The 22,105-nt window shown below is 31.2% G+C and overlaps 3 protein-coding genes across 4 annotated transcripts; 2 read left to right on the forward strand and 1 right to left on the reverse strand.

Moving 5' to 3' along the window:
• Positions 1 to 517: 517 nt before the first annotated feature.
• On the reverse strand, positions 518 to 6,574 carry LOC107922353 (S-formylglutathione hydrolase). The gene is made up of 7 exons (NM_001327202.2): positions 6,368 to 6,574; positions 5,111 to 5,228; positions 3,249 to 3,296; positions 2,016 to 2,212; positions 1,695 to 1,793; positions 1,530 to 1,595; positions 518 to 877 (listed from the first exon to the last, which is right to left on the reverse strand). Exons 1-7 carry the CDS (start codon positions 6,512 to 6,514, stop codon positions 698 to 700), a joined length of 855 nt encoding a protein of 284 aa, NP_001314131.1. The 5' UTR covers positions 6,515 to 6,574; the 3' UTR covers positions 518 to 697.
• A 5,977-nt stretch (positions 6,575 to 12,551) lies between these two features.
• Positions 12,552 to 13,672, forward strand: LOC121229535 (protein DOWN-REGULATED IN DIF1 11). The gene has a single exon (XM_041114136.1). It carries the CDS (start codon positions 13,193 to 13,195, stop codon positions 13,577 to 13,579), a length of 387 nt encoding a protein of 128 aa, XP_040970070.1. The 5' UTR covers positions 12,552 to 13,192; the 3' UTR covers positions 13,580 to 13,672.
• A 1,542-nt stretch (positions 13,673 to 15,214) lies between these two features.
• Positions 15,215 to 18,211, forward strand: LOC107922143 (uncharacterized). Of its 2 annotated transcripts, none has more exons than XM_016852012.2 (5): positions 15,215 to 15,609; positions 15,792 to 15,927; positions 16,246 to 16,377; positions 16,463 to 16,864; positions 17,708 to 18,211. In XM_016852012.2, exons 2-5 carry the CDS (start codon positions 15,809 to 15,811, stop codon positions 17,844 to 17,846), a joined length of 792 nt encoding a protein of 263 aa, XP_016707501.1. In that variant the 5' UTR covers positions 15,215 to 15,609; positions 15,792 to 15,808; the 3' UTR covers positions 17,847 to 18,211. The 2 variants fall into 2 exon arrangements, with proteins under 2 accessions (XP_016707501.1, XP_016707502.1); XM_016852013.2 differs by having other exon boundaries at positions 15,288 to 15,609; positions 16,251 to 16,377.
• Positions 18,212 to 22,105: the final 3,894 nt, after the last annotated feature.

Consider the following 22,105-nt stretch of genomic DNA (forward strand, 5'->3'; position numbering starts at 1 on the left):
TTCGCACTTAAAGTCCCATACCTTAGGGGGCAATGGTATGGATATCTATTGTTAACAAAATTAATAATAATTATATTAGATTTTCAGTCGCTTAATTTTATTAAGTAAAAATTAATAAGATGATCTTTCCAAGTGTTATAAAAATTTGAAAACGTGTTTCTAAATATTTTGATTGAGGTATCGACACTCGAAAGTATCGGATGAGGCTCGACTCCCCTGCCAGGTTGGCTTTCGGCCTTGGGTTTACTATTATCTTGTCAGGTTGAATTCCGGCCCTGGGTTTACTATTATCTTTCACTAGGGGCTTACCCCCCCCCCCCGGGGGTAAATGCTTCCAGAACTTTAAAGATCGACTTTTGATTAATGGTAATGGAGGCATAGAGGATCTAGCTAGTCTTATGCTGTTGCTCAATGAAGAACATTGAGACGAGCTTTTTCTTACTAATATATTAGTATAATTTTAAAATTTATCCCTAAAATAAAAAAGACTAGTAATAAATTCGGTATCACCAAGTACTTTACCAAACAGCACTCCTAACAATTTCACTTTATTACTACTGCAAATTATCCTCAAAAGTTAAAACGAAAGTCACAACAGTGAATGGAAAGACCAGCATTTTAAAGGAAATAATCCACATTTGTTCACAAGGTCTTAAGATTACTAGATTTTTGTTTTAGTGCAGAAAACCTCATGAACTTAAAGCTTAAGAGCTTGAGCATGGTGGCGGATGTGATCATCGATGAAGGTGGAAATGAAGAAATATGAGTGATCATATCCAGGCTGCAACCGCAATAACAACGGCACATTCACACTCCTACATGCCTCCTCAAACTTTTGCGCCAGAAGTTGGTCATGTAAAAATTTGTCATCCTCCCCCTGCGTCCAGAAATACATAAACATAAAATAAAATTTTGATTCATCCAACGCAGCTTTTAATAAACAATGTGGATTGAAAAGTAGAAGAATTTAAAAGCAAACATATTTTCCAATATTAGCATTTCCTTCCCTCACTTGTCCTCGACTGAAAACGAACACCTAAAAGGATAGCTCATATGATACTTTTCGTAGTGCTACCCCTCCATTCTTCGGATTTTGAATAATGATTTCTGATTGTTGTCTAAATTTTCATACTTTTCAAGCAGGCTTTCTTTTTGTTCTTGAACAAGTCTTCTTGTCAAATTAAAGAACTGTGTAAATCCTAAAACCATCCCCATTGCCAACAGATTGTGATATATAGAGGTAACAAGCAATAAGAGCGGTAATATATTAAAATACTTCACCGTTATATCATTGGCAAAATAAATCTGAAAGCTGTAAAGAATATATGCTTCTCCAAATTTAGACTCTAGAGGATTAAGTAATGTCGTAACTTAGAAATTTATTGAACTTGAAAGACTCATGAGATTGAAGAAAAATAAGACATCTAAGCTGCTTCAAAATAAGTAAATAAAAACGAGAAAACAAAGAGTTATAAGTAGACAGATGTTTTGTGTTTGGTGATACTTATAAAGAGAGATTTTAATCTTACCTGATCAATCAAAATGGTAGCTGATACATTATGGAATTTTTTGATCAGGCAAGTGGCATCATATTCCTGCAATTTTTTTCCTTCTTTTTTAGATTTGTTCTCCACCCCAAGATAATAAAAAATAGGTAAAAATGAAGGGCATTCATTAGTCAAATGATACTTGACCTCCCAAGCAGCTTTGTCGTTGCCAAGATAGTTTGTGAATGCCTTCTGACCCCAGGGACAATTTATAGGATTGGCAATGGGTGCAAAGGCAGACGCTGACTGTAAAGAAAAAGAACAAAGAAGGTTTGAAGCAAGCAACTTAGAGTAAGATGAATAAATATTTAGTTATCCTCTGGAGAATAAATTAGAAATTCTATGAAAAAGCACAAAGAACGTATAAAAGCAAGAACTTAGAGTGAAGATGAATACATCTACATCCTCTAGAGAATAAATTAGAAATTCTTAGTCAATAAAATAAATTAAGATCTCTACTGCAACTACCTTATACTTATCAAGGTTTTTCAGATAAATTGTGAGAGCACCATGTCCACCCATAGAATGACCAGAAATAGATGCTTTTGATGTATCAAGTTGAGGAAAATTTTCACTCAGAAGTTTTGGCAGTTCTTTCACAACATAATCGTACATACGCCAGTTCTTCCACTTCTGTTGTGTAGCATTAAGATAAAATCCAGCACCTAAAATTTAAAAAATCAAGGGAACAAAAAAAAAGTGAAGAGAGGAGGAGATAGAAAGTTGGTCAAAATGATATGCTTCGTGCACATCTATATTCAACCATTCATGCCAACCAGTGTTGGAAAAATATTGAGCAATGCACCATGTAAATTTCAAAATAATGTTTCCCACATGGAAGCAATGCTGGGAGCAGGTAAGACAATAATAAGAATTGCATTGGAAAGTTTTGCAAAGATGCATTTTTTTCTGTGGTTAAATCCCCAATCGCCAGTAAAAACTAGGGGGTAACTCAGAATTATATTATTTGATACCTAATCAATAAAGTATGTCTTAAATTATTGTTTCTGGGTCAGGTCAAAAGAAAAATCAAAACTAGCTCTGAAATTAATAAGCATCTATATCTTTTGCTCAGCAAGAAATTATTAATACTCATTTTGCACTCAAATCCAACTTGTTGACAGAAAATTCCATAAAAAGGAAAAGGAGAAGATTGCTAAGATTTCTGATTAAAAAGGGACGAAAAACCAAAAAGAAATAAAAATTTCTAGTCAACATAATTGCCAGTTTGGTAGCATATTCCCTTATCTAGTTTCACGGATTCTCTAGTGATTACAAATGTATGTGTGCATGTATATACATACATACAAACACAAATGCCCTTTGAGCAAAATTGACCATCCTATTTCTTATCAGGAAACTTTCCCTGATAGAATAAATAAATGCTTCATTTGGATGGCAATGGGAAGGGATTCCCAACGCACAGAAGCTTGTCTTGTCACTGGACCCTTAGTGGTGCAGTGGAAATTCCACCCAAATGAAGCCTTCACCTTTGATTTTTTCCAGGATTCCCTGCTAAAAGAAATATTGTGCATGCTTCAGTTTGTAACATAAAACTGAAATGGCACCTTTTTCCCCAGGAAGAGTTCTCCAGAATTAAGCCATAAGATATAGAACAGTTTGATATTGGGTACAAATGTTTAGGATTTACCATAAAAGATATCCGGAAATTCAAATTTAAACAATCCAAATGCTGCATACCTACACCAAAATCCCAGCTGTCAGCCTCTCCTTCCACATTCAGGCCTCCTGTAGATTAGAAAGGGGGGAGAAAGGAAATCAGCTCTGTACATTTAGTAGATAAAATGACATTTTGAAAACGATAATTTATATTGAACTAAGAAAGGCATTTTGGAGAAATTTGTATCCAAATAACATGTGTACAGATAACAAACAGTTAATTAGTTGCAGTATGCATCCTACTTGAAAATATATATATAAGTTAAAGATAGTTTCTTGACAATGTGTTCATTCTTGCTTTCTGTTACTTGGATGATATAAAAAGGAAAAGACATAGAGAGAGAAGAGAAATATTGGTCAAATCATAGAGTCTATAGTGTATATGCTCTAGAGCCAACTTCTACTTCAGGTAAGTCAAGAGAGACAAAGTAATGGCAGATGCTTTGGGTAGCCAGTCAATTATTATAAGTATGATGAGTTCGCAAGTTACACGATTTGAGGAGCTAAAGAATCAATATATGGCAGACCCGTATTTCAACCAGATTGTGAGGGAGTTACAAAGGTCAAAAGCTGTAAAGAAATTGCCTACAGGTTGCATGATGGTTATCTTTTCAAAGGCAACCAATTGTGCATTCTAGAAGGGTCATTTGGTGAACAAACTATACGAGAACTTCATGGGAATGGTCTTGGAGGGCATTTTGGCAGAGACGAAACAATGGCATTGGTGACAGTTCGTTATTCTTGGCCACATATGTACAACGATGCGCGAGATCTGTCAGGTGGTGTTTTGTTTGTCAGCTTAGTAAAGAGAAGTTGCAAAACACTGACTTGCTCTAGAACAGCGGATGCATTGCAAATTGTCGATTTGTTTTTAAGGAAATAGTGCAGCTCCATGGTGTTACTACGTCAAATGTTTCAAACAACGATGTCAAGTTTTGGGGGCATTTTTGAAGACCCTTGCTGCACAAATAAGGGGCTGAATTGAAGTATTCCAGCACATGCCATACACAAACTGATGAACAAACTGAAGCAGTTAACCGGAGTTTGGAAAACTTGCTGAGAAGCTCAGCCAGAAACCATGTGAACAGCTGGGATTCAGTTATACAACAAGCTGAATTTGCTTACAACAATTCAGTTAACAGAACTATAAAGAAGACTCCTTTTGAGGTTGCATATGGCCTTAACCCACGACATGTGCTTGATTTGGTGCCATTGCCACAAGAAGCAAGGGTAGATAATGACGTAGAAGCTTAATGCTTTAGACCTGTATACACTTGAGAGTTTTGACAAAGGAAACACAACTGTTATTACCAAACAAGTTAGTCAACTTCCAGCAAGCAAAGTGAAGTTATCCAAGAGGTTTTCGATGTGAAAGAAGTGAGATCTAGCATAAATACTCTACTAGAGGATTAGTAGGACCAGTCTTTATCATTAAGTTTTTGTTCTACATTGTTTTATTTGAGTCTATGTGTTGCATCTTTTATTAAATATTTAATAGTCATGTGATTAGCATGTGGCTTTCAGTACAAGTTCTATCATAATACTCCACTAGAGGGTTAGTAGGATCAATCTTTATCATTAAGTTAAGAGAGTTTTAAACCCACAAGGATTCTGGAAAAACCAGAACCATATATGCTTCTATCCCATTTCAATTACGTTTGCTTTTGTTTCAATTTCTTAGCTGTTAGAATTCCTACAGCCTCAACAGAATAGACAAAAACTAAAAGGATAAGTAGGGTCAAGATAACTTGGTTGAACTGACTCAAATCCTCGATCAAAGGGAAGAAATGACAAGCAGAAGCACAATTAATCAATATTGAAGTATCTAGTCAGAATTCCAAAAACCCATGTCAAGAATATGCTAAAATGGGCTGACCACTTACTTGGAGATGTATCAGGAGCAATTAGAGCAACACCCTCAGCTGAAGCAGCACGTTGTGCTCCTGACTTGATTATGAAATTCTCATCAGTGCAAGTAAGTCCAGAGAGCCAGTAAAGTATCTGCTCAAAGATGAATGCAAGACAATACTGTTTGAGAATCTCATAGATTAGAAAATATCATAATACTACCCCAGAACCAAAATGTAGCCAAAACAAAAATAAAACCCAACATGTCACAAATGAAACAAATAAAGGGGACTCACAATAAAAAGCAGGGTGACATACAAAATACCCCGAGGTTTGATTGAGAATACACTTTTTTTTTATGAAAATTGGAAATACATTTAGATCCCTATTATTTTTAGGGAAAAAATTGAAGTTAGCCCTCAATTTTACAAAGTACAGCAATCTATAAATTTTTTGTTATATTCATGAGAACCTTGATGTTGTGGATTTTCCTTTATTTCTTTTTAACCTTCTTGATTAACAGATGTAAACAATAGAATTACTCACTCTGATTAATTTGAATGAGTGTATTTTCTTTTTCCCATCTACCATTTAAAATGATCTTTTGAAAAAAATATATAGAGTTTGACAGGATAAATGTACTTTGAATATAACATCATGAATGAGATTTACTTTTACTAACTGAACTTAGTATAATTTGAAAGATAATTGAGTTATAATTCAAGTTAATTAAAATAGTAATTAAACATGATTGTAGAACTAATTAAAACTTTCAAACTTAATTGTATAAAATTTGAAATTTCTAATTGAAAAAGGGCTAGGACAAACAAAAGAAGAAAATAAATAAAAAAAATGGAATGAAGGGGAAAAAAATTAACAAAAGGGAAATTAATAGGGTAACTTTTTCCTAGGGTTCTCATATTAGAATCTGAAAAGTCATAATCAGAACACAAATGCAGACTAAACGAAAAAGAGAAGAAAAACAATTCTTCCCCACAAATCCAGCTCTTATTATGAAAAAAAAAAATCATAACTTGAGTGTAACCTAAGTTTAAGCCAACTAATTTAGTAGCCAACGAGATCATATATAACAAAAATGAAATTCGAATTCCAACAATGGAAAACGTATTTCCGAAGCTATTGCTGAAAAAAGTAGAACCCAAATTTTCTACTAACTTCATCCCATCAGACCATAACCATTAAAAAAACATGAAGTAAACCTTTACAAAAAAAAATCAAAATGAAAATAGTAATAAAAAGATAGAAAAAAGTGGGAAAGGGAAAGAACATACAGGGAACTTGTGGGAAGGAGAAGAACAAGGAGGGAAGTAGATATGGAAAGTCAGGGAACAGCCGAGGGTGGGACTGAAATGCTTGTATCTTTTGTTGTACCCTCCAAACATCTTAGAACTCCCAATCTCTGTGGGTTTGGTCTCCATCTTCTTCACTGACTCTGCTTTTCCTTCACTTACCAGAAAATGTTTCTGATTTTTTTTTCCCCTGGTTGTATATCTAATTTATCACTGCTCACTGGTAAAGCTTAAAACAGATGTCATTCTTTGGTTTTAGGCCCAATGCAAAGGTCTCGGTCCATAATTGCTTAATAAAATAACGAAATAAATATTCATCAGTCACCCGTCTTGGATTTGGGCTCGGAGTTGGGCTTTGAATTTAAAGCATAAGCCCAATACATATTTTAAACAAATTTATTTTTTATCCAATATCCTTTTTCATGCTTGATATTTTTATCTAAATCCTCACAAATTTTGTATATCGGATAATTCAATTCATGAACAGGCCTAGTCACACCTTTGCTAGAATTTATTGTCATCATTGAGTCGCATTGTTTTCAAAATTGGACCAGTCGGTCGAATTGGGAATTAGTTGAGATATTAATTCAAAATAAAAGGTTAGTTTAGTTGAACCGATTTTCTCTTCTTCTTTTTTACTATTTTAATTGTTATTCTAAATAACTTATTCAATTGAATCAAACAAACAGATCGATTGAATCGAATCAAAAATCAGTAAACTATTTTGACTACTTATCCAATTTTGAAAACTTAATCTATTACGTAACTAAATGGATACAACAGTCGATATTTCATAGTATGGTCGTGCAAATACATAAGAATGGGTAAATTACTTGATTCTAGCACAGTTATTTTACATTAGTAATACATGCATGCATTGTTTGAATTCGATATAAATTTCTTTTTAAAATATTAAATTATGTAGTGAAAGAGTAATATGAGAGAAAGGGTATTTTCAATTTTATCTTAGTTGTTGTGGGCTCATCTCAATGTCACAAACATTTTTTTCTTTTCACACCAGAGGCTATTAACAATATTTATGTTATAAAATACGAAAATAAAAGTATTTTTTTTCAAAAAAAAGAAGAAGAAGAAGAAACTATGAGATTGTTGAATCACATATAGACTTGTTCATAGGTCAAGCTTGTAACACTCCTTACCCGTATCCATTGCCGGAATAGGTACGAGGCATTACCGGAGTTTACTGAATATTTTCAAATAATTATGAGTCATTTATTGTTCATATTTTGAAAATAATCATAACGTCTCTCTATTGGGCCCTCGAAGCCCCAAACATACATTAAAAACCAACCGAAATTAAATCGAGATCATAAAAAAAAATTCGCAAAATCTAAAATTTTATTTTTATCTAAGTACTTACCATTTCAATGCTTCTTATAATTAAACATGTTACCATTCAATCAATAGCTTGGCACTTGTCTAAGCGTCAAACAACATCATTGTTAGTATACTTGCACATATTTCATATAAATTCAACATTGATATACTTATTTTCTCAACATGTCACACTTGAGTTTAATAATTGTCTTTACTTACATAATTTCATTGTATCAACATATCAAAGATAATCATATGTACATGTCATGAAACATATCATTCTCTTACCGTTTCTTCATAAGTATATATCAATCATTTCATTATATCAATATTTCATGCTCCATCATTTCCATATATTTTATGCATATTTATTCCGGTAAAGTTTATATCAAACTTAATATAAATTATATTCCATGTACTTATTCTTATTTCGTTTATCTATCTTCATAATTATTTCATACAACTATTTTGTACATATATTTCCATATGACCAGTTCTTATAAACATTTCACACAACCATTTCATATAACCATTCGTCATCTGATACATATTACCTGAATATCAATTGTTTAATAGATGTCATTGTGTCTTCCATCCACGGTCTTATTTATCTTTGACATGATGCCATAGTGTCTTTCAACTATGGTCTTACTCATTTTCTGTCATGTTGCCATGGTATCTTTCAACCATGGTCTTATTCATTTCATATCGCGTTGCCATGGTATCTTTCAACCATGGTCTTATTCATTTCATATCAAGTTGCCATGGTATCTTTCAACCATGGTCTTACACATTTCATATCAGAGAGCACACTCCTGCGAACCTCATCCTTACAATGGGATTACCAGTCCAGGCTAAATTCCCTGTAATATAAACTCATAGAGTATTGTCGGGATTACCAGTCCAGGCTAAATCCCCTGCAACGACAATTACTCTAATGAGCTTGGATCTGAATTACCAGTCCAAGCTAAATTCAGACCCTGATTCGGATTACCCGTCCGGGCTAAATCCATTTACACGTATTCTTCGGGAGGGCTATATCAAGATAGGATCACCCGTCCGGGCTAGATCCTTTTTGCTGTCAATTCCTTTTCAGAGATCCATTGAATTTTCCTTTCATTCAACCGGGATTTCTTCCCCTTTTTATCAAATATGTTAATGTTTCATCAATTTTCATACAATGAACATTTAAATCATATTCATATCAAAAACATACATTTCAAGCATTTAAGAATATAATTCAAATTATACGAACTTACCTAGCGAAATTGCAGAAATATCAAGATTTAGGGACATTTTGGTAATTTACCATTTTCCCAATTTTCACCCGATCTTAAATTGATAATTTCATTCAATTTATTAATTTAGATAATAAAACAATTCATTCCCTTCAATTTGGTCATTTTGAGATTTTTACAAAATTGCCCCCTAAAGTTTTACTTTTATTCAATTTAGTCCTTAAGCCTAAAACATGCAAATTAGCCATGCTAGCTGAATATTCATATATATTTTCCTCCTCCTCCTCTCCATTCCACATCCTTAATGTATATAACACATTTGTAAGTAACATTATCTATAATCTTTATTATTTACTTTTATGAATATTCAAGCTGTCCATCTGTGTCATAATAACTAAATTATTTATATCTGGAGCTATAGAACTCTAAATTAAGATCCACTAATTTTCCCTGAAACTAGACTTATATATTTTCTTACCAGAAAATTTTCAGAATTTTTGGTTTAGTCAATAAATACAGTTTATTCTTTAAAGTTACCCCTGTTCTGCTGTTTGATAGTTATGACCCTTCTTCACTAAAAATTACTTATCTCCTCGTATAGAATTTTAATGATTTTTCCGTTTATTTATATTGAAAATAGACTCATTAAAGATTCTAAAAATATAAATTTAATCCCATAATTATTTTTATCCAATTTTTGATGATTTTTAAAAGTCAGAACAGAGGAACCCAAGATCATTCTGACCTTGTCTCACAAAATTTATTATATCTAATGATTTACAATTAAATTGCTTACATAATTTATTTTATAAGAAACTAGACTCAATAATATTTAATTTCATATTTTATTCATCCTATAATTCGATTTATACAATTTTTGGTGATTTTTCAAAGTTATACTACTGCTGCTGTCCAGAACTGTTTTAGTGCAAGATATTAATTACCATGTTTATAACACCCTTATTTTCTTTTTCTACAGTATTTCTCATCACTTTCTCTTATTTTCTCTTCACTAACATGACAAGAACATAAGACCATATATAAGAAAACTATCAATCAACATCAATTCCATGCTTTTTCAACAATATTAAACTTAAAAATATATTGAAACCTTGATGTTCTTACCTTTTCTTATTGACTTCAATCTTTAACTTGATTTTTCTCTCTCCTCCAGCTTCTATTTCTTGAATCCAACTTGATATTCTTGCTCTCCGTCATCTCCTTGCTATCTTTCTCTCTTGATAGCTATGGAAATTCTTTCAATTTTTAGGTGAAAATAATGAATTTTTGGTGAAAGGACTAAATTATAAAGAAAGAAAACTTATTTTCTTCTTCTTCTCTTACGTTGGTTTGTATGGGAAAGGAAAGATGATGATAATTATTCATCTTTCCTTCCTTTTATACTAAATAAATACTAATAATATAATAATAAATATCTCATAAAAATATTAATAAAATAATATTTATCTAATTAATTAATTTAAAATATCATCAACATAATCATTACATTCTAGAATTCTCTCTCTTACTAATTGACCATTTTGCCCTTCATGATCTTTTAGAATTCCATCCTTGAGTCATCACTTAATTTAGTAAAATTACGATTTACTCCCTCATAATTTTTCACCTATTCAATTTGGCCCTAATTCATCAATTTTTCTTGGTTTCTAGATCATTCCACCCTTAAAATATTTGAACCATTAGTCCTTCAACTTTTTATATTTACACTTCAACCCCTTAAATTTTGAGTTTTTACTCTTGTACAACAAGACTTTTCTCATCTTTGCAATTTAGTCCTTTCTTGAATTAATATATCATAATATTCTTCCCTATATTGACATAACTCAAAATTTCCCTTTTTGTCACTTTATTTCCTTATTTTACTATATCACAGATAATATTTTACTGTAAAAATTTTCGGGGTATTACAAAGCTGCTTGTCTAGGTTTGTCAAAAATTTGAAAGGTTTTGGGTGCAAATATTAGGCTCGAAAAATGAGCTTGGATAAAAAAATTAGGCCCGTTTAAAATATAGGTCGGGCTCAGATTTGAACATTTAAGGCGCCCGTTTTTAAGTTTATAATACTTTATATTATGTTATTTTTATATATTATATAATTTAGAACAAATTAAAAAAATAAACATATACTAAATATATATATTACTCTAATGTAAACATTAAAATAAAGTTAAGATGATTATATAAAAATTTTCAATAAATAAAAAATGTATAATATTATTAAATATTAAAATAATATAATGTAAAAAAGTTTTAAATATTACAAAATAATATGGGTGGACCTAAAATGTACTTGGGTTAGTCTTCTATAAATATGGCTGGGTTTGGGCAAAATTTTAAGTCCACATTTTAGGATGAGCTAGTGATAATACTCTAAAATGACGTGTTTTTATATATTAATCATGTGTTTATTTTGAGTTATTTATGTCTTTTTATCTTTTAGGGACTAAATTGGAGGCGAAAAGTAAATTCAAGGGAAAAAGCGTCAATTTGGAGATCAAATGGGCCAATATGCAATGTGGGACAAATATTGTGCCAAAAGTACGAACATGGAAGGCACAAGGACTTAAAAGCAAATAGAAGAGATTTTATTTTGGAAGACTCTATTTTATTTTATTTTATTAGGATAATTAATATTAAGATAATTATTAGGATTATTCAAATTTAGGATTTTATTTTAATTATCTTTGTTTATTTTTAATTAAATGTATTTATCTTTTCAGAATTTAAGTTCAATTAGACTATCTCCCTAGCACTATAAATAGGGGGTGAAGTGACTCTATTTGGTAGCATCTTTTTCTGTAAACACTCTCCCCCGGAAAGTCTAGGCTTTTGTTTCTTCATATTTTCTTTCAATAAAATTCCCTTTTCTATTTTTATATTTATTTTCTTTTCCACCATTATCATGAGCCACTAAAACCCTTCTAGCCAAAAGTTGTCAATATTTCTCCAAAAAGGGTTCTTGAGGCCTAGAATCCGTACTTAGCCTTCTCACCAAGTATTCATCGTTTCTCCGCACTCCGGGCTGACGCTTCAGTATATGCAAAGGCGGCCGCTTTGTATGTTTTGGAAGGATTGCATAGTCAGTTCATTAACTTACTACGTCAGAGGTTGGCGAGCCAAAGAGACAAAATGGCGTGGGATTCGCCATTGAGAAGCGTTGATCTAGCATAGATTATTGGCTAGAGTCAAGTTCCCTAAAAATCGTAAGTCTAATTTTTGGAGCTGGTGGTCGTAGGCGTCCTCTTCCGCTATAATTGACTTACTTGAGTCGAGAAGGATCATCCAAAAGCCAAGGATTGAGCCCAAGGCGGAATGAGACAACCGGAGGCTGGAACTTTCCCATAATAATTTCTTTTCTCTTAAAACTCTCTTTATTATTTTTATTATTTTCGTAATCATAATTTCAGTAAATTTTAAATTTTGTTTTTATTTTATTTTTTGCTTCCAAAATCAATTCTTAAATTCTGTTTTTATTTTTATTTTTTCTAGGAACGCAGGTTTTCTTGGGCACGATTCTGCCTAGGATTTCGAGAAACAAGCATTCGTATAATCCGGTCCCTGAGGATTCGACCCTACTTCCCTTTTACTATTTCTCTTTCGTTATTTTACAGGGAATAGGATATTTTTAGTGCTCTCAACGACCGCATCAGCTAGGCTTGGGTAAATATAAAGTATATTAATATCATGTCTAGGCTCAACCCGACCCAATTCATGAACATCTCCAATCACAGACAAAATAAATATATAAAGCAACAAAGCCATCAGTGGTGAAACAAGAGCTTTAACTTCTTTACAATTTATAAAATTTTAAATTAATCTTTTAAAAATTATAAAAATATAAACTATTAAAATGTTAAAATTATACTTTTACTATCGTAAAAATATATAATTTAATTCCCGAAAAAAAAATTTCATGCATGTATTCATACTTACATACATACATACATACATGTATATATATTTATGTAGGGCGGTAAAGCAATGGTTCATTTTCGTTACTTCTCAAAAGCATTAAAATATCAAATTTCAGTTGAATCCCCATAATAAACAGTTGAAGTTACTAACCCCATAATAACATTTTACATACGTTTGCTTTCTTGTAACATTAAACCAACAAATCTAATATAATCCCCCAACTCCCAACCTAAAAATTCATACCAATTGATCGTCTCTCTTCTCTTGGCATCAAATTAACCACACCACCATCACCATGGCAAAACTCAACCACAACTTATCCATGGCGATTGCTTTGCTCTCATCCATATTAATCGCAGCTTCAATGGTAACAAGCGAAGAGGAGTTCATGATTACAATCCCACCAGAACCAGAACCAGGTTTCTATAAAACCATGGAAGAATGCATCGAGAAGATGAGCAGGGAATGTGGGGAAAACATTGTGAAAGCCGTTTTAGAAGATGAAGATATTTCGGAGCAATGTTGCGTTGAGCTTGTGCGTGGAATGGGCAAAATCTGCCACGATGACTTGCTCCAGTTTTACGTCTCATTGCCCCAGTTGGGTTTTAATGTAACTCACCTTAACATTAGAGGTCATCACGTATGGAATATCTGTATCTCAAAAACTCCATCAAAGATGTGACTGTTTTCTCAAATGAAATAAACTAATACTGCTTCAATAAATTAACTAGGTTTCATATTTTTGCTTTACTACAAACCTTCTACGCACTATTTTCTTTTCAAGTCCTTGTTTTTTCCCAATTAATTCAAACAATTATATTAAATTTACTCTTATGCGACTACCTTGTAATTTTTCATAATTGGACGATAAAAAAATTTGGTAAAAATATCTCTCTCGTCTCTCTCAAGTTCGGTATTTAGAAAATTGATTCCACTACAAAAACAAAAATACTTTAATTACTGTTAATTTAAAAAGTGAACAACTAAAAATAATCGATCACAATGTTAATATTATTCATCAATTTTACATCATATTTATTGACGTAATAACAAATCTAGCCTTTAAAGTATCATTTTCGTCTTGATTTAACAAACTTAATATGTAACATTTTCACAAAATATATAAAACATCTAGAGCTACATTTGTTATTAAACAAATTAAAATTATGTATAATTGACATAAAAACATTAATGTTATTATCAATTGTCTTTAGTTGCTCACTTTAGAAATTTAAAAAGATTAAATTGCTTTAAATTTTTTTGAGAGAGAGACCAATTTGATCAATAATAAAATTTCAAGGGATAATTTGAAACTTGGGTTACCCAATTATGAAAAGTTATAAAAAGATCATCGCACTTCCCAATTTTGTCTTTTTTAACCACCAGTTGACTAACGTAAAAATAGATACACCCAAAACTCTAAAATAGTTGGGTGACCAAAAAGACAAATTTAAATAATTGAATGATCATTTTGTAACTTTTTATAGTTAGGTGATAAAAAAAATTACTAATAGTTATGGGACTACTAATGTAATTTACCCTATATTAAATGTATACTAATCATTTTAGTATATGTAACGATGGCGTTACCTTAAAGATATAACTATGATAAGTTTTAAAAGTAGAAAGAAAAGAGAAGTAAATGTTTTTACATAAATGTAATTTAAAAATAAAAAAATTATTATTTCAAAAAAAAATTATAATTGGAATAATACACAACATTTATTACCTTTAATATAAATTCAATTGATTTAATGGATAAGAATTTGATGTTGTTGTTTTTGCGAAAGAGTAAATCACACTATTAATCACGAGTAAGTTTTTATTTCTGTTAATTTAAAAAATTATAATTTGGTCACTAAATTTATTAAAATTATAAGTAAATTCTGATGTTTTTGATGTTATTTTCTTATGGGGTGTTTTTGGGAGTTTATTTAAGTTGAAATGATTTATATTAACAATGAGAACAAAAATATGAGGTAAAGAATTCTCGAGTTTAATTATTACAATAAATTTTTTCCCTCAATTTTGTTGGATCCCATTTATATATGTTATCATTGTAGGAATGCAAAGAAATAGTTGTGTATATAGACTATGACAAAAGTGTTTATCATGGTTAAAAACCTAATACAAAACGTATTGTTATTGTCTGGTTTAGTCCATGTCTGTGACATGTATCACACATAATTATTTTTGGATAAAATTTCTTTATTAATTTCCAAAAACATAAAGAAAAATTTGATAAACAACAAATATCTTCTTTGAACCATATTTGTTAATTTTAGCTATTTTAAGCGATATCATTTATAACCCCATCGGATGAAAACATTAACCTTAGAGGGCGAAATTCATTTCTGATTACATCCATTACGATAAAATAGGCCATGGTTAATATTTATTTATTTTCATTATTATTTTTACTTGTCACGATAGAAAATTTTCAAAATCATTTCCTCGTTAAAAGAAGATTCAATTGAAAACTTGTAAAAAGTAGATCTAAGATTTCCAAAAACCTAGTATATAAAATTTTTCCTTTCTAAAATTAAAAAAATCCCGACAACTCTCGTTTCTGTGCTGCATCTCCGCCGCCAACCAACAAACAAGTCTAACACCACTATCGTCGCAGCCTGGTGTTTGTCTTCCTCTTCCTCCAGTCTCTGACCCACGCCCTCCCTTTCCTTCAAGTTTCCGATAGACCAGGAAACTATTAAGGTAATTTTTCAACCCTAATTTTCTACTTGAGTCGTTTAGATTTTGAGTTATGGTTCATTTGTGCCTCTACCTCACTCTGCTATATTCAATTTCCAGTGCCGACACCCAGAATGTTTTTAGCTTACTTCGTTATTTGTAGAATGCTTTCAGCCATGCTTTTCACACACTCATATTTTCTGCAGCAATTTCTGTATTTATAATGGGCAGCGATGATTGGGGAAGTTGTTCAGACAATGAGGTTTATCTTCAAGACAGAAATGAGGACGATGATGAAGAGGATTGTTACTCATCTGGGTTCTTATCCAAATTACAGTTTAGGTACTCTTTTGGTTACTTTGCATTTTGAATGTCAGCAATTTAAAAGACTTATTTTCATTTGGGAAGATGAGGAAAAGGATATAATAAAAATCTCCAAAGTTCTTTGCAATACCCAAATTTTGCTTTTTGAATATAAATGGCATACTTTATTTAATATTAAACAATATTGCCTTTTTACATTTGACTATGGCACAATATAGTTTTGTCTACCCACATTTTCTTAGTAATGACTATACCAAGCCCTAGCTATCTAGAGTTAATTGACTTAATTCTACTGGATTATTTGAACTTGAATTATATGACTAAAACTTGTTTCAGGAAAGATATCTCAAAGGCTCGATGGGTTGATGATTTGGCTATGGCTGAGGTTGTTGAAAAGAAGGGTAAGATGTGGGTGACTATGGGGATAGTTCGCAATGGCAACACATATTGCTTCATTGAGGAAACTCTGTAGGTGAAACCCAACTTGACTTAAAATTTTTGTTATTGATAAGTTTTAGTTCTTTATTTTAATTTTTTAGAAATAATTTTCTAGGTTTTTGATTGAAATAGGGGCGTTGCACGTTTTAGATGGAAATGACATACATCTTTCTCTAAAAGAACTATATGAAAAGCTTTCAAATGGGAAGAGTGGATGCTATTGGGAGCTTTTTGAGGTGTATAAGCACCTAAAATCTCTTGGCTATGTAGTTGGGCGCCATGGTATTCCTTGGTCTGTGAAGGGTCAACAGATTAAGTCTGGAACTTGTTCACTTGAAGGCAGTCAAGAGAGTAATGAGATGCTAGAATTGGAGCCGAAAGACGAGAATTCTGTCATTGAGTTGTTCAATAATATGCAGATTACAGATGTGAGTCCAGCTTTTAATGTTTATCTTCCTAACAGCAAGTTTAGAAAGTCTTCTCCAGGTGATCCGAGTTTTGTTCTATACATAAGTAGGTGAGATTATATTGCTTATCCAAGAGTTTGAGGACTCTTCTACACTCATGAATATGCAGATTTACTTCATTTCTTTCATTCATATTTTGTGTTGGGCTATTTTCCCACTTAAGATTTTCTTTCTCATTGATGTCGAATAGCTAATGGTGAAACTGTATTTGAGAAGGATGTATTGTTGCTTACACATCAAGGTAACAATTTCGGAGGAAGAACTAGTCATGAAATGACTGTGTTCAAATTTCTAAGGCTTTGCATTAATAAAAAAAATTGTTGCATTTTTGAGACACATAAGGCTGAGGTGCATTGGTTTTACTGCAAAATTATCATGGTAAAGAAAAACAAATTAAAATCTGGATTTACTAGAAGTAATACTTTGTGAACTTTTCTTAATTTCTCTGTTCCTCTGTTGCTATCAACCTGAGACTCTCCTTATTTTTTCTAAAGACAGCTGAATATAGAATCACACAATTAATATTGTTCTTCACATTTTTGTCAAAACTGGTTAGGCTCTATAAGCTAAAATATAAATTGACTTAGTTGAGTATCTTGTTATTATAGTTCTTTTGCAGAAGCTGCTGAAAAGAAAGTAGTTTATGTAGAGCTTTTCTTCATATGTTATTATATGCTAGCTTTCCTGACTCTATTAAGCCTCTTCTATAGTCCTCTACTATTTGGCATAATTTTTGTTCAACCTTTAAATTGTTATGAGTTTAACCATCGTTGGACTTGTATTGACTTAATTTTGACCCCAACTTGAAAACATGACAATCAATCTTTAACATGAAAATTTCCAATGTTATTGTCTATATATCTTATTGTTTTTTCTCTTGTCTTCTCTTACAGGTGCAGTCCATCATCCAGAGTAGAAATTGAGGCCCTTGAAATAAAGCATGGTGCCATCCCTTTTAAGTTCTGTCATGTAGAAAACGGGCGTGTAAGTTTCTTCTCCTTCGCTAAGACTGAGCTTCCCATCTTACCTTAAGGCCTTTTTATATCCGTTGGCTCGGATGATACCGCAAAAGGATTAAGAAGATTTTAATCTGTCGGCTGAAACATTTCTTGAAGTTCCTAGATTTGGGTATGTTAAAAAGGGTGTACTTAGATCTTGAGAATGTGTTGTCTGTGTACTTCCTGCTGGCAGGTATTCTTCTATCATATTTTCTAATTTACATTTAGTTACTGATTAAGAACTTTATCCCAGGTATAAACATTGTTTACTGTTGGCGTTTTTCATTTTTAGAATTAAGCTAAAGGTCTGATAGGATGTGGGTGATCACAAATTGTAAAATCTTCATGAAAATACTTCAATAGTTGAAGCTTTTATATGATAGTTGGAGTTTCGTTTTATCAGTTGATGTTAGTTAATCCTTAACTCTAGGTATATCTTAAATGTTGTAACGCTGATTACATCCTAGTTAAAAATAAAAAGGCAATTTAACGCATCATCTTACCCTACGAACAATAGTTGTAGAATTTTGCTACTATTTAAGATGTAACAAAACATAGTGCAAGTAATAATATGTGTACTAACTAGTGTTGGTGTCATAATGTCGCCTAGAGTACAGAGACCTAAGTTAAGTTAGACATAAGACAAAATCTTAGATAAAATCAAAGTAGAGCTGTCACTAACCAATCTGTGACACGAGATAAAATTTTAAATGAAATCAAACTATAGTCGTCGTTAATTAATTTGTGTTACATTGGTTAGCTACCTATAAACCTATAATCAGTGGATCAAAAAATCCAGTCAACTTCATAAAAAGAATCCTGTACCCCAAATCAACAAATAATATAATGAATGTCTGCGGGCTAGCCTAAAGGTCCGTTAAAAAAGTAAGAAGGTTTGTACAAACATATAGGCTTAAAAAATTAGTTTGGGCAAAAAACATAGTTTGTTTAGAAAACGAGCTAGGCCTCGAGTAAGGTTTTCAGTTTGGGCTTAGATTGGCCCGGCTTGAATTTGCAAAAAGAAAATTGTTGTTTTGCTATTGTTTTTCCATTGTTTCCTGCTGTTTTAATGTCATTTTACTAGTATTTTGTTACTATTTTATTGTTATTATTTGGATATTGTATAATTATTGTTTTATTATTAACTTTACTACTATATTAGCGGCATTTACTTGTTTAATTGCACCTATCTTAGTAAAATTTTAATACGGGTAGGTCAGATCAGGATTTTAGCATTTCTATTTGAGTCAATTTTTAGATTGAGTTGGGTCTTACATATCAAACAGGCCTATTTTTAAAGCCCAATCCAAATCTGACCCGACCCATGAACTCTTCAAATCATCTTTCTGTTAAACATGATTCACTTTAAACTATATTTGTTCAAAAGCACGATTTTAAATATATATATACTTATTAAAAACTAGTAATATGGAATTAAATAAAAAATTATTACTAATTCATATATTAAAATATAATTAAAAACAATAACCTTATCCAACGTAATAATAGTATTTAAAAAACTAAAAGAAAAAAGTAAGAAAAAAACACTTCAAGAATTCTATGAAGAGAAAAAGAGTATTATTTAATATGAAAGTAATAGAAAATGTATTTTATTGATTAAATGAGTGATTATAATGTTTCATTTGAGTCTATATTTATAGATATAACAAGTATAAAAGAAGTAGATATTTAATTCTAATAACTATTAGAATTTAAAGTACATTAAAATTTTATTTTGATTATGATGCACATTCACTTCATAAGGTATTCATAACACAAACAACTCTTTTCAATACTGTAATCATTAATTATATAAAAAGAAAGGAGTTATATATATATATATATATAATCAATGTATTTTTTTGGTTGTTTTACTATCCATATTATCAATATTATCTTCAAGGTTAAAATTTAAATTCTCTCATTAAGAGTGTAATATATTTTATTACTATATTCAATACTTATTTGTAATGAGATTCCTTAATCATATGGAAGGGTGAAGCTGAAAATGTTTGAAGGGGCTGGAACTTAATAATAAATTTGAGAGATCAAAACATAAATTTATAATGTATTAATTTATGATCTCATCATTTTTTAAGAGATTAAACATATTTATTTTTCATTTTTTGATAAGTTAAGGTGTAATTTTACCATAATTAATTTTTAATTTAATAATTTAATAGGGATTTACATGACAAATTTTCCTTTTTGGAGCCACACCCCCTGATTATATGTCAACAGCACCAATCATGAATGATTCAATTATATTTGGTTACAAATATTAGCTGTGGTTTGCAGAGAAATAAATCGTAATTAATGTATTATTTTCTTTTCTTGAATAGTAAAACCAATATACTAAATATAATTTTTTTTAAAAATGTTAATAATATCTATAAACAATCAACTCAGTGGGTCCTTGATGATTAAAAATATTGTAAGATTCTTTACCTGAAAAAGATCATTAACTTTTGCTGCTTCTTGGGGGTCTTTACCGGTGGGTGGCATGAGGATGTATTAAAGGCCATGCTATAGTAATGGTTAGTAGTGATTACTGTCTACTTGTTGCTTGATTTCACTTGCTCTTCCACCTTTAAAATGATACCCAACATTTTCATTTTCACACTAACTGATATCCTAGACAAAAATATAAACGTCAAATCAATATTTATAAATTTAGACACAACAATGTAGGAAGTAACCATAAACTCGAATTTAGATTATAAAACAAATATATAAACTATAAACTATGACTGTTGATCAGCTTATACAATATGTTGACAAATTTTTGCACAACTGGTTTGGTGTGTAAGTGGTTCATGCTTCCTAATCGGTGTCGCGAGTAGTGGTAGAAAGTGGCGATAGTTGCTGGAGGGGGCAATCTGCAAGTGGAGTGTGCCTCGTATTTCAAAATCCTTTTAAGCACTTACCATTACCCGTATCATGACATGAGGATATTAAAATAGCAACACATCTAATAGGCAACGATGTCGCAACGAGGAATTTTCCGATGTCATGACGACAGATGATGTCGTGACGAGGTGATTTGGGACGTTGTGACATGGCGATGTGTTCCCACAAAAATTCAGTTTCTTTTTCCAGTTAAACTTTGCTATATTTTACTAGTTAAATTCTAATTATTCTAGGGATATTTTAGTAATATATTCACATAAATTTCAGCCTATAAAAAGGCTTTTGTAACCCTAAAACTGACATATCCATCACGTTAAGATTAAAAGAAGATTAAGCGAGTTTTGAGAGAGCTTTAAGGGAATTTCGTGTTTTAGTCAGAGAGCTTTATTTTATATTGCACATAATTTGTATAAGATGCAATAGCTAATTAGCTTATAGTATTGAGCTTCTGTAAACTTTTATTAAACTTGAAATTGATTGTATATTAATTGAAACAAATGAATTAGGTGATATTAGAAGTGGTAAATTGGAAATAGTGCTGATAAGGGCATGTTTTGATATTGAAATTTATTATAATTAATGTTATTATTATAAGTATAATGAAATATCTCTATAGATTGCATTGAAGGGGGATGGGTTGGTGCCAGTTTTGTATACATAACATGTTCATATCGAAATGTAAAGCTTGGTAACTCCGAGTTACAAGTGTATGGTAGACAAGTATATATAAATATACTTGTTTATTTAGGGTAGAATTGTTAATGTTAATATTACATTCTTAAATTATAAAATTACCACTGAATGTTTTATTCAGTGTACTGTTTGTTTTTTCCTTGCGCATGTTAGATTTAATTTGAGATTTTCGAGCATCGACTTCAGCATTCAATCCACAATCCCAGTCTCAGTAATGTTTGTTTGTTTCCAATATTACTTATGTTTGGCATGTACCTAATAAGTTAGGTTTTGTGGTAGTTGAATAACGCTATAATCAAATGTTATATTTTATATTCTAGTAGTAATATATATATGGTTGATATGCATATGCAAATTATAATTCTCATAGTCTGATAAATGTATGAGATATGTGATGGTGCCTTAATTGAAATATTATTAAACGACCTTAATAGATGGTGGATTTGTTGTATGTTATTAGGTGCTTACATAAATGAAATTTATATTTGCATTGGTATGTTAAGGAGTGTATATTTAATTTGATTTTATTGTACAAATTACACTCTTTAATTGTGAATTGATCTTAATTGCTCCGACAACAAATGTGACACACTGTAGCTCGAATCCAGCGATCGATCAAATATAAAATGTTACATTTAATGGTATCAATTTGCTTGGTTCTTGAATATAACAATAGATTTTTTAAAAATG

The sequence above is a fragment of the Gossypium hirsutum genome, chromosome A01, assembly GCF_007990345.1.
Source record: "Gossypium hirsutum isolate 1008001.06 chromosome A01, Gossypium_hirsutum_v2.1, whole genome shotgun sequence".
Taxonomy (NCBI): Eukaryota; Viridiplantae; Streptophyta; class Magnoliopsida; order Malvales; family Malvaceae; genus Gossypium; species Gossypium hirsutum.